Source organism: Corvus brachyrhynchos, unplaced genomic scaffold (genome assembly GCF_000691975.1).
Source record: "Corvus brachyrhynchos isolate BGI_N302 unplaced genomic scaffold, ASM69197v1 scaffold44, whole genome shotgun sequence".
Taxonomy (NCBI): Eukaryota; Metazoa; Chordata; class Aves; order Passeriformes; family Corvidae; genus Corvus; species Corvus brachyrhynchos.
In genome coordinates this window covers 291619-304550 of record NW_008238359.1, presented here as the reverse complement: position 1 = coordinate 304550, position 12932 = coordinate 291619, and the positions used below count along the sequence as shown (strand labels likewise).

Sequence of the window (12932 nt, the reverse complement as noted above, 5' to 3'; positions counted from 1 at the left end):
GAAGTATATTCCATAATTAATGAACAAATAAACCAGCATTGGATTTAACACTTACAGAAGGTGGAGTTGTTGCATGGCTGACAGTAACAATTCTTCCTACTTTCCATAGCCCCTCACGCCATACGTGAGTCTTTTACTGTCTGAGCGATGTTTGTGCTAACAGCTTTTTCAGCATGTGGAACGTAGAGGGAACTCTCAGGTGGGATCTTTCCTTGCACTTTTGGCATCTGGGAAGGTGCTGGGGTGTCTTTCAGTGCAGCACTGGTTTTGTGTCTTACAGGGTGCAGTTTAAAATGCGGATAGCTGGAGTTAGATTTGCTCCCAGTTTATTTTTGTGTTTGTTTAGGCTCTTTTTTCTTAATAGAATACGCCTGTGGAGGTGGCTATGATGTATGATCTTGGTGTGATAGAGCTATCTGTTACTTTGGCAGGTTGGAATCCCAGTTTCTTTGGAAATTTGAGTTTGTCTTTCTGCTTTTAGGTAGAAGTGGAACCTGATACTGTTGCTGGATTTTCTTCTTGTTTTGTCTCTTAGTCTGTTCTTCCATTTATGGCTTAATTGAAATAAATAATTGTTGTGCTTCATGATTTACTAGGTATTAGTGGTAAGGTTCACCTTATTAGTGGTAGGGTTTCCATGGTTCTGCTTTGAGTATTTAAATTCATGATCCAAATAAACCATAGTGAAGTTACAATTTAATACTGCTACATTTGACTTCTGCTATTTTGATTTATCTCCCATTCAGGAGACTCAAATGCAAAATTGGATGTACTGGATCAGACCAAAAGTTTGTGTATCTTGTCTTTTTAAGTGGATGGTAAAAAATGCTTAATAGACACTAAAGGAATTGAATGAATTCATGGGACTCCTTTCAGCCATTTATCCAAAATTCTCTGGCAGAAAGTCCATTTGTTTAATTAAGTATTCTGTGAATTTCCTTTTAAGTCTTGTGCTTGCTAATTTCAATAGATGCTGACAGTAATTCTGAAAAACAGTGAACAGTCCTCCATTTGTCTTGTCATTAATTTTTTTTTATTATTGCTGGAATGGGAAGAAAAATCTGAGAAATTCTATTTTAAAATGAGTTTACTGAAAAAGTAGTATTTAGAAGTGCATATAGCATAACATATATTTAGATCACAGAATCATAGAAAAAGCTCTAGGTTGGTAGGAACCTCTAGAGAACATCTGGTCCAACCTTCTGTTGAAGGGAAATCCTTAGTTTGTGTTACCCAGGGTCCTATCAAGCTCAGCACTGAGTATTTATAGCAAGAGGAATGCCACCATTTCTCTTGGTAATCTATTCCAATGTTTGTTTTCAATTCATTCAGTTTGTTCTCAGTTTTTCTTACAGACATGCCAAAACCTTCTCTGAAGCGACCTGTGCTCGTTCTTTGTCTTGGTGGAACAATGCAGGATGGTCTTCAATTTCTTGAGCTGGGATGACCAAGCCTGGATACAGTAGTCCAAGTGTGGTCTAACAAGTGCTGGATAGAGTGGAATAATCACATCTCTTGATCTGCAGGATACAGTCTTGCCAATGCTGCCTGAGGCTGTATTTAAATGCTTGCACTAATATTTCTGTTATTCTGTGGCATAGCTTTTAACATCAAGTGTAGAGCAGCAGCATGCACAGCGCTCCATACAGAGTTCAGTGAGATGGAGAAGCTCTGTTGTGAGGACAGAAAGATTTTCTTCCCCACTTCTGAGCATTTGCACTCATATTACATCGCTGCAATTAGACACTCATCCTTTTATTGTTTTTCCCTCCGGACTGCCTTCCCTGGCAGCCTTCCCTGAAGTACACTTCAGCTAAACCACTTCTCCTTCTTTGAGCTATTCAGCAACTTTTGTAGCCCATCCTGCAGCTCTGGCCCTGTAGGTCATGCTCAGTTTTAAACTCCGTCCAGCTTGAAGGTGCGGCTGGTGCAAGTGCTGACAAGAACAGAAACATTGATCTTATCACTCCTCCATCCAAGTGACCACAGTGTGTGATTGTGTTCTCTGGTATGGTGTATTGATTTTATGCGTTGCTATATGTGTTACACGGCTTCACAGTATTACCAGAACTGCTGAGTGCTTTTTTTTTGTTCCACATTTCTGGTCTGTTTTTAGGGCTCCTGCAGCCTGGCTAGTGCTTGTATTCTCTGTTACGTTTATTCTTGTTAACAGAGTGTATACCTCTGAATAATGAGATTTTAGGGGTTCATGAGTTTTACCAGCAGGGCAGAGAGTGGGGCAGGTTAATGGTTGTGGGTTTTTCTTTCGTTTGGGTTTTTTAAAAAAACCAAAAAGCTATATTTTTTGGTGCATTCTCATTTTTTTAAATGATACTTTATATTTTAGTCTTACATTGAGGGAGTCTGGGCAACAGCTAAACCTTGAAAACATTGTGCTTGTATGAAAAATAGTCTGTAAAAATAGTAGTTTTTTTAAAAAACGTTTTATTGAAGTGCAGACTGCATGACAGCTCTGAGTGTTTCCCAACAGTGTATCTGTTCTGACATGTGTCCTAGTTTTAGGCCTTTTCCAGGTTCATGAATGCATTTTCTTCAGAGGGCTGTATTAAAGCCCAGCAGTATTTCTTTCAGGATACTTCATCTTGCTTGTCCTCCCAGAACTAGCTGGGATCAAGCATGTTTCCACGCAGTTCTGGAACGTCCGAGAATGCAGGTTTCTCACTTAAAAGCTTCTGCAGCTGTGTGTGAGCAGTAATAAATGGTTGACACAAGCCTCTGGGGACAGCTTTAAATGGGTGAACTGTTCCCTGTTTCAGCCGTCTCGGGGATTTTTTTCCCCACTGGTTGGATGCTATGTTATGAGCCTGACCCAATCCTTAGTGACAGCTTGTCGGGCTGATTAATGCAGACTCCAGAGAATAGCTCTTTGCTCTCTGATTGATTCATTTTACCAATAGAACTCACATTCCTGTAGTGTGAATAATAAACAAGTGATTTAATGAGTACTCCCCAACCTACTCCAATGACATATCCTGATTGAAGCAGCACATGCTTCTGGAAAGCTGAAATACTCCCTGTATGTTACACACTGGAGATCCACTGAATTATACTTCTCCCATAAATCCAAATTAGAAAGTTAAGGATTAATTTTCTTCTGTGCTGTGCCATTAGACACATTATCAGAAATGTCACTGATGTTTAAATTGTTGCTTCTTTCTAATTTTTCTGGTTCTTAAGCAGTGATTTTTTTTGCTCTGTGCTTCCCACCATGAAATGTGTTTCTCATGAAACTACTATTTCTTCTAAATCTCGGGAGGTGACATGCAAAAAGTGGGAAAAGATTTGTTCTTCCTCAAGGCTGTCCTTATCTGCTGCATCCCTGACGGTGGTGTCCCACCTCGTTCTATGGTTCTGTGTATAACTCTGCGTAGGTATTGGCTCTCCCAGTTCCTGTATCTTGGGAGACTCAGGAACATGAAGAAACAGATAGCATCACAGCATTTCAGGAGGATAGGGGAGAGCAGCCAGAGCAGAAAGAAGGAAGAATTTCTTGTTTGGGTCTGGATGGTTTCTGTTTCCTTATTATTCAAGAACTCTTACTACTGCAATTAGGAGATCCTGACTCTGGATCTACGAAGAGTTCTTCAACAAACATATTTAAGAGAGATGTGCATAAAATTAATGTGAAAGGAGGGAAACAACACTATTGTAATTCTGCTTACTTGTGGGAATATAGATATAGAAGTATTTTTGTCTTCTAAAGCTTTGCTGTGTGCTTCATAAAGAAGTATGAGGGGAAATTAGAGGATAAAGGCATCCTTAATTTCTTCCCCTGTATTCCCACAGTCTCTTTCCTCCTTTCTTTCTTTTCCTAGGATCCACAGCACACAATTTGTTTCTGCCCAAAGTTCAGCTGGACACCTACTGATCTGTTCTCCATGCCCAGCCTTGCTGGTACTAATGTCATATCTGCTCTTTTGTGGTTCAGTGTAGTGGCTTGGAATTTGAGTAACTGAGTGGGGAAGCAAAGATCCTGATGAGGTTATGATCAGGTTTCTGAGGAATAACAGCTGCTGGCTTACTTGCTTTCTTTCCCAGCCTCCACCAGACAAAGCTGAGAGGGTTCATTTGCACTTGTGTGAGGCACCGCTTTTATAAATCTGATAGCACTGTGCCTGTATGCACACAGTTCTCTGACGTGACCTCACATTTTTGAGTGGATGATTGAGAGATGTTTTTCTGTTTTCTGTTGAAAGAAGCTCAGCACCTTCTAAAGAAACTTTTATCTGTCCTCAACTTACTGGTAAAGGGTTCTAGAAGCTGTAATTACAATACTGCTTTAATGACAGTCTCTGGCCTAATTTTTTGCTTCATAGCAGCTCAGGGGATAGAGGAAGGCTTCGTCCTTTATTGTTTCTGCCCTATAGTGTCTCTTCTTCTGTCTATTCTTCTGAGACCACAACCTGATGTGACATTCATTTCAGCAGTGGCTCTTTTTGCTGCAGCATCAGCGCAGATTTATGTCTGGTCATTGACGCAATATATTTTATGGGTAGTCAGCTCAAGGTTTTTGGTGTTATAGGATGTGTTGTGGGCAGGTTTAGCAAAGAAAATGTTCAAACCCAGTAGCATGAAAAGGAAAAATAGGCTTATTGAATTATGTCTGCCTAGGATTATATAGACTGTATAGATTTAAGATCTGTCTTAGGGCTGAAATGAGCACTGCTGTGCTGAAACAAAAGGCCATGTAAAGATTCAGGAGCATATGCTTGAAAGGAAAACACTGGGAGCGCAAGAGTTTGCCACAGAGACATGACAGTGTCATCGCTGTGTTGGATGGACCCTAAATTAGTTTTTCTCTGAAGGATTATTAATCTAGAAATGGTTAAGAAACCCTGATAGAGAACATGACATTACACGGGATTGAGTTTGAGATTGTGCTAATGATAGGTCACAGCTCAGTTCCTTGAGGTAGAGCAGAGGCAGCCTTTTGCCTGGCACTCCAGAAAGGAGGAGGAGGAAGAGGTTACAAATACTTTTGGTTCTCCAGGGTGAAACAGTGGGCACTGGAGAAAGACTGAGTACTCTTGGTCATGAACTGGAATTGGTTTTGAGCTCTTGGCAATAGTCAAGCCCATTAAAAATGCCTTTTTAATAGACTATTGTTTTCAGTAAAGTTTTTATTTTGAAACACTTCTGCAAGCTCTTGTAAAGTCAAGCCTTGTTCTATAGTCTTATCTGAAATCAATTTTTAGAAAATTATACCTGAGCCATCAGTTGCAAAAAAAACGCAACAAAATGGGCAACTGAGAAAACCAGCAATTTCAAGTGAAGGCCTGAACCTGAACATCATAATCACAAGTAGGATTTTTGAAAGGTTTCATCACAGACTGGGCTTTGCTGCTGTTGAAGTCAGCTCTCTGAGAGAAGAATGTTGATGGCCAGTTTTCAAACTCTAAAATGCCTGGTACTCTATTCAGTGACTGGCCAGATGCTACTGCCTGAGGATTTGTTAAGCTTGCTCTCAACAGCTTGTGACAGAATTCTTTGTATGAGGAAAACTCCACTGTCTTTCCAGCTCCATGGAGAGGAGTCATTTTGCTTAATTATCTATCTATGCTGTGGAGGTGTGTGCTATGGATGCTGTACCCGAGAGATTCCCCAAAAGCTCCTTTTGGAGGTGATTCGGAGGCTATGGCTGAACTCGTTGTGAGGGAGGTGCTGCAGATCAGACAGGTAAAATTTATTACAAGAGCTTCTACCTTGCTACTTTGTAGATGGCTTAAGCAAAGTGTGATGGATCTTAGCTTGAATATTCAGTTTAGCATTGCTGTGCCTGAGTAAGGACAATGATGTTTCCATTTGCAGACTCACAGGGCACGTGGATTTGTTTTAGCATTTTTTACTGTTTTAGTTTTTTTTCTTTCTCATTTCTGTGAATAGAGTTGTCTGTCATGCAGTGGGAGACTTAATTTAAAATGTCCTTGGCATTGAGCAAAAACTGTTACTTGACGTAGTTGCTGTTAAGTCACATGACTCCAAGTTATCTCTGTTTAAGGTGTTAATTAGGAGAGAGTTTTAAAAGTTGTTTTCAAAGCCTAGTCACTCAAATATAGCAATGGAGATAGAAAATACGTTTCAGCTGACAAATGACATGAGCTTTTATTTAACAGTTCTTATTCAAAGGTACTGAATTGGGAAGACCTGCTTAAATGAATCCATTCTTCTATCTTCAGAATAGTGGGGTTTTGTAAAAGAGATTCCTGTTCATTTTGGACTGATATGCCCATGTGATCCCATGGCAAAAGCATAAAGAGCTCCGTTTATTCATGACTTCATGGGGACTTTCCACAGTGAGTGCAAGCCAACAGCGCAGGAACACTCCCATAGCTACCACTGAACTGGAGCCTTGAGGCAATTTCTTTACAGAGCTTTCTTTTAATAGATTTGCTCACAAAAAGATGCCTGGTGATGCTGCCTTCCAAATAGGTTTGGCATACACTGGCAGAGCATGAAAGCATCTTATCTCTGCTCCAGATGAAAAACCTTGTAGTTTTTTATTTTCCAAAGCAAAAACTGGTCAAAAGTGAGAAGAACCCAAGGACCTGGCAGATACCGTGTTTACTTTGTGGCTATGTGCAATTCACTTTTTACTGCTTCCTTTCCTGAGCGTAAGTCAAATAAATAAATCAAGTCAAGACTCACCAGTGTTGCGGGCAGAATGGGAGCTTCAGACAAAATGTATTAAAGAAGCCCTCCTGCTGAGTCACGAGGTGCAGAAAGGATCCTCCTGCTTTCTAAACTCCTTCTCAAAGGGGAGTCTTAGTGCGGCTGGAACCAATCTTGGCCCCAGACTTTGCCAACAGTTTATTCCTAAAGGATTATATAGGTGTAATTGAACCTTTATAGAACTTTGTCCTGCAGGATTAAGGATAGCAACCCAAGTATCTCTATTTATCTGTCTGTATAGATATAAAATAAATTATTTATTTCAACTTACTATGATAATTATAATGATCAGACTAGAAGATCTTAATCAGGATAGGTAGCTATAACTACTAGTATAGTGCGCTATTTTTGGAGCAATGTTGAAGCAATTATATTAAGCTAGTAAAACTAATTATTAAGTAGAGATTGATGTTTCTCACCTATGCTGATGACTGTGGGGAAACCTCTTTTGCTCAGCCTTGAGGAATAACCTTGAGGAGCGTCCGCACTCAAGCGAGGAATTTCCACACACACACTTGGAGAAGGAGCGTGTTACAACACTCTACAGTTAAAAAGTGGGAATGGATTTTAACAGTATAAAGTGATTGACTGTCAGTCCTATGTCTCTAGGCCAGCTGTGCCAGCTCAGCATCTTTATTTAAGTTGTAAGTAGTATCACTTCTTGGTTCCTTTATCAGGTACTTTATCAGGTACGTTTTTCTTCCTCACAGTGTTTAACTTTGGGGTTGATGAATCTGACTGGTTTCAGCATTCTTCAACACCAAAAGCAGCATGGCATCCCTTTCTCCATTCACCACTGATAGCTTTGCAAATAAAAATGTTTAAGCTCGTTTTCCCCTGCTCTAAGCAGAGCATCCTGCTACAACGAGAAGCCTAATACTTCCGTGTGCTCCTGACAGGGAAACTAACAAAAATCCAAGGTGAAGATAGGGACAAGGGGTGTTAAGACACCTTCCTTCTTCAAGTTTCAAAGCCCTTTATTGAGGATTACAAGGCACCTGAGGCTTTGACTGTCTTAACAGGGCCATGCAGGAGGACGCGTCAGACCTGAAATCAGCACTGTGTATTTCTCTTCTAGTCAGACCCTCTGTCTGCTCTAGATCATCTCTCTGCTTTTTTGTCCTTGTTTATTTTTTCATGTAGTTGTAATGACCTCTGAAGTGGCAGGCAGATGAGATGACATTTTATTAGCTATGCTGTATGTGGTCTAAGAGCTGTATAAAAGTGACACGTAATGAAGCCATTTGTATCTTGCAGGTGTCCAGCTCTCCCAGCCCTGTGAGACATGCATTAAAATTCTCAGCGATGGAATGCCACAGGGTACATACCTCATATTTAGGAGAGCTCTGGGGAAGGGGATTTCTGTGAGTAATTCAGGAGAGGGAGGTGACAACAGCTTTTTACAGGTCCCTGTGCTTAGTTGCTGCATGAGGCAAACCTGTAGTCAGATAGGGCTGACCCATGAGTGTTAGCTGCACACCCTACGTGGCTCAAATGTTCTAAGCTGGCCACCTGTGATGCACATAGTCACATCTATTGATTTTATGACTGAGGTAACTTGGAGAGCTTTTAACTTTTTGTCCTTTCAGTGCTTCTCCAGCTCAGAAGCAGATCTGCTTCTGATTCACAGAAACAGTGGCTTTGTTCAGTCAATGAGACCCTGCACAGTAGAGCAGAACTTGCCTGCCAAAATATTGCTATTAGTGAAAGTGTGACAGAAGAAAATAGCTCAGTTTGTCTCTAAAACCCAGGGCTGATACTTCAGGATTCAGAGTCAGCAGAAAAACCGCCACATAAAACTGTATTTGAAAACTGCAAACCAAACATGACTGATGCAGAAAAAATTGAGATGTAATGTAACACTGGACCTCCCTACTGCTTTTTGACATTGACTTTTGGAAATGAGCCATGCTCAATGCAAAACACTGGGGAGTATGAGTGGTTTAAATTTTTGATGCTCAGGACAGAAAATCTATTTGCTTGAAGTGGAAAATAGAGCTCCCTATAAGAGGTATTGTGTGTCATCACTGCCATGTGAAATAATTTTTTCTTGGTAATTATAGTTTTCTATCTAGGAGTCAGATCTGGCACTAGAAAATACCTGCTTTTTACTGACTTGCAGTCAGGTTTTTGCTAGGCTCGTGGGAAGTTTGAAGTAAGTGAAAAATTGATAGAGGAGCTGTAGAGACAAAAAAACCTATCTTAAACCTGGGTCCATAGTATGTACCTGCCAGCCAAGAAATTAGTCCTGGGAGGATGCTTTAACTTGTACTATTCTGTCTGTCTCTGTGGCTCTACTATTCCTCCTGGGACCCTGCAGGTAACCTAGCATGGAGCACGGTGGGGCTCTGCCTGCGTTGTTATATGCAGAAGTACCATCTCAGGGATACCACTCAGCAACTGAGGTTCTGCTTGATGAGATTCTGAGTTAAAAGACAGTAAAAGGTGCTCCCAGCAGCTGCGTGTTTGTGATCTGAATTGGGAAATGCTTCTCCATATATATTTACAGATGGTGAGTGTTAGAGAGTGATTTATGGAAGAACTAAGAATTGAAACCATATCTGCAGAGGTTGATTAAAGGTCCTGTCTGCAAAGCTGTTCTTCCTCCCCATAGGACCTCTAGATGATGATGGTCTTTCTTGGGTGTTACAGATTTTTCGAGTCAGTAATTGTACAGACACTGTCAATAGTCCACAAGGTCTCCTTTCTGAGGGACACTGAATCCAAAATGATCTGTAGAGTTGGTGGAAGTGTAATGGCTCTTGAAAAATATGTCTGTGTTGGCCCTCTGGCTTTCCTAGCTGGAGAGGAGGAGAGGAATTGCAGGAAGGGGAAGCAGTAAATCTGTGTCTCCACAGCAAACAGAGTTTGTGATAATTATGTTCTGTGAACACAATAGAACAGTTCATTGTAAATGTTGATTTCACTTGAAATGAGAAAAGGACTTGAAAGGTGAAGGGAATATGAATTACACTCAGTGAATCCTTCCAAAAGACAGCTGAACTTCACATGCTGATTACTAGGGTCTGTCTTGACCCTCAAACTTGGCGTTCTCAACCTTGGTGAATGGTCTTTGTCTTTTAGGAATCTGCAATCCAACCCCTCCACTCGTCCCCAGTGTAGAAATTTACTGTATTTTTTATTCTCCTGGCTGCTGTTTATCATTAAACAAAACACATACTCATCAGAAAAAGTGAGCCAGAGCTGTCGTATTCTTGGAGGATGGCTAATGAGAATGGGGTTTTTAATTACAGTGGATCATTACTACATGGAAACTGACCATCTGTTAGAGGAGAGTACTTGTGAAGGAGAGAAAAAGGACATAGTGTGTACCTTTCAGTGAGGATGCTGCTCACTGATAAAATACTAATATATGTTAGCCAGGAGGGCTTTGGAAGTTTCATCCTGTTGCTCTTAGTAACTTAGTTGTTCTTATGAAAGGAAGTTTTGCTCTGCATGCTTCCCAATAATGCATGCTGTCCAAGCTGACCCAAGTCCTCATGCTGAAGCCTGGCACTTTGTTAAGTTCTTGCAGTTTTCTTGCTTCCGTGACCATTTTGTTAGAGGTCCTTAGGCCAGGGTGGAGGACTTACCCTTCTGCTTTTATGCTCCATGAAGGTTTATGGAATTGGTGTCACTGGAAAGAAGTCTTGGGAAGCCACAAATTCTCAAAGCAAGTGCACTGAGGTTTGGCAGTGAATTTCAGATGATGTAACATGAGGCTGTCATGTGGCCTTCAAAAGGGATGAAGACTGCAGAAGTGAAGCGGGAATGCTCAGCAAGCATTTTGTCTGGAAAGCAATCAAAAAAGGCAGATTGCTGTAACTTTAATAAAGTATTCATTAGTATTGGCATTAGTGTTTTTAAGAAGTAAAATTAAATTATTGGATTATTTTAATGATGCTTGCAAATAGCAACATGGTTGTGTGTGTATGTGAAGATTCTGTGTGCAGTGGTGTACTCGTTACAAGATTTTGCTCCAAGAGAAGTTAGACCTTTCTTTCTTGCACTGATAGTAATGCAGGAGTGATGGAAGGTAAAACATAGCTTCATCTGTTGCACTTCCTTGCTGAAGTAAAGGCATTCCTCTGAGAAGGCCGATTCTCCATATGTGCATGATGCTGCAGAGAAGCTCTCCTCTACTTCACTAACTGTTGTTAATGAATCCATCCAGTTAGCCTGTTCCCTGAAAAGTTCATGACCATTCCCTGTCTTATTCTCTTCCACTTTTTCAGGCCATGCATAAGGGTAAGTCATGCTAAGATAATCTGTATCCTGGTTGATTTGTCTATTTTTTGCTTTTCAGTGCAGTTTTCTGTTGAATTGGGGGCTAAAATATTTTAAATTGATGATGTAAACTATTTTTGATCAGATTAATAATATGGTAGGAATCTGTCATATTGCTGCTTGCTGAATATTTTTGGCCATTGTCTTTGCTAACTCTAATTGGAACTGTTGTACCAACACCTTTCTTGATCTATTTAGAGCCCATACCTGTTGATGGTTAGGAAAATGAAAGGGAACTTCTAGGCGCCAAAGCAATAGTGTTGTACTGTGGGGGAAAGCAACTTTCCTTCATGACCTGTGATCTCAGTACTCACTGAAGCAAGAGATCTGATTGCCCATATCTTAGGATGCAGAGCAGCACATCAATAAAATTCATACTGTTTTTCTGTGTTTGTGCACATCATCCTAACTGATCTAAAGGAAAAGCAAGGCTCTTTAATTTCCAGTTTGCATATTCTGTTCAGTCCTCTAATTGCTGAAAGCAATATTAAATACTTTAGGGAGAAGGTCATTTATCAGGGAGAGGAGTTTTGGGACTACTGAAGAATTAGGTTATCTTTACATTATGAAACCACAGTGTCAGAATTAGGTCACTATTTCCTTTAATGTCTCTGTAACTGGCTGAAAAATTTACAGAAAATCTATGACAGCTAAGGGTGTGTTATTTATGAGACAGGGAAGAGCACTTGGTTTTCTGGGTTGATCAGTGCTAAGGGATGCACTGATGCTGCACATCACTCAGGTGTATCAGTAAAGACACTTGTAAAATCTTTGTAAAAATGATGCCTCAAATAGTGTTTGGGGGCCATCTAGCAGATGATGGTTTTATTTCCTTTGGTTGAGAGGCGAAACAGCCTTCCTGGCCACTTTTCAGAAGTGTTGGAGTGCTAATCCTGGCCTCCTAGCCAAGACCAGCTCCGGTAATTATGTTGTGCCTTCTTAAATTCCACATTGCGTCCGAGTGGGCAGACTGTTCTTCAATCTATGTCTCAAACATGGTGTCACAGTTAGGTATTTTCTCTGCTGTAACTTGTGCTGATAACGTGAATCTTACACAGTGCTCTTGCTTTTGACACCATTATTATTGTCCTCTTATTATTGTGCTGAGGTTTGTAGGAAGAGATGATACCTTTATTTGACCAAGTAACACAGCTAGAGAAAAAAAACACCTTAATATAAGTGTCAGTAGAATGTCTAGAGACTCCTAGAGACATGGGTCTCATTGTTCATTGTTATGTGTAGGTTCAGAGTTAAAGGCAGGGTCTGTTTTGGGAGTTTACACACATGGAAAATGAGGCAGGTAAAGGGATAAAAATATGCAAGCAGAGTGATTGATGGGGTGACATTTGCTGGTGAAACTGGAGTGGAATTCATTCTGGAGGTGGTGAGTTAATTCACAAGGTATAGGAAGGGAAAAGAAATGTAGAAGAGGTGGGAGCTTCTAGGCCAAAGAAGACGGGGAAACTGGTAGAGCAAAGCTGAGATTGGCATGTTGGGCACGCTGGTGTTCGAGTGAGCGGCTGACTGAAACAGTGGAAACAGGCAAAACTCTCTGTGATCACCAGTGCCATTTTGCCTACTCTGGAACAAGCTGGGATTCATCATCTTTGCTTGGTCTCTGGGTCAAAGTTCCTGGTGCCCGGTTCTGCATGGCTTGGGTGAGCATGGAACAGTGTCTATGGTTACAGAAGGGAGAATAGCATTTTGTTCGAGAGTTTAAGATGCTTTGGGGAATACCTTGGGCTCTTCATTCATTTCCCACTGGACACTCTGGGAATCCATGGGGTGGAATAGTGCTTGGGTCACTGGTGATTGCTGTGGTTGATGCCTTTTCCTGGTCTTAAAATCAAGAGTCAGACACGGTTAGAAGGGGAAAAGGGATTTTACCTTGGTATTTATTTTAAGGATCCTTAGGTGCACACATCCAGGTCATATGCATCGAGATGTACCCCGCC

At 40.8% G+C, this 12932-nt stretch overlaps 1 protein-coding gene across 6 annotated transcripts in view; it reads left to right on the top strand.

Moving 5' to 3' along the window:
- Positions 1-12932, top strand: part of TSPAN9 (tetraspanin 9) — a 167567-nt gene that overhangs the window by 84611 nt on the left and 70024 nt on the right. The window contains exon 1 of one of the 6 annotated variants that reach the window (XM_017735931.1): positions 5641-5697. The exons of the other annotated variants lie outside the window; for them this stretch is intronic. Coding sequence (XP_017591420.1) covers positions 5656-5697 — 42 coding nt within the window. The 5' untranslated portion in view covers positions 5641-5655. Of the gene's footprint in view, positions 1-5640; positions 5698-12932 lie in introns of those variants that run through there. 6 annotated transcript variants of the gene reach the window in all.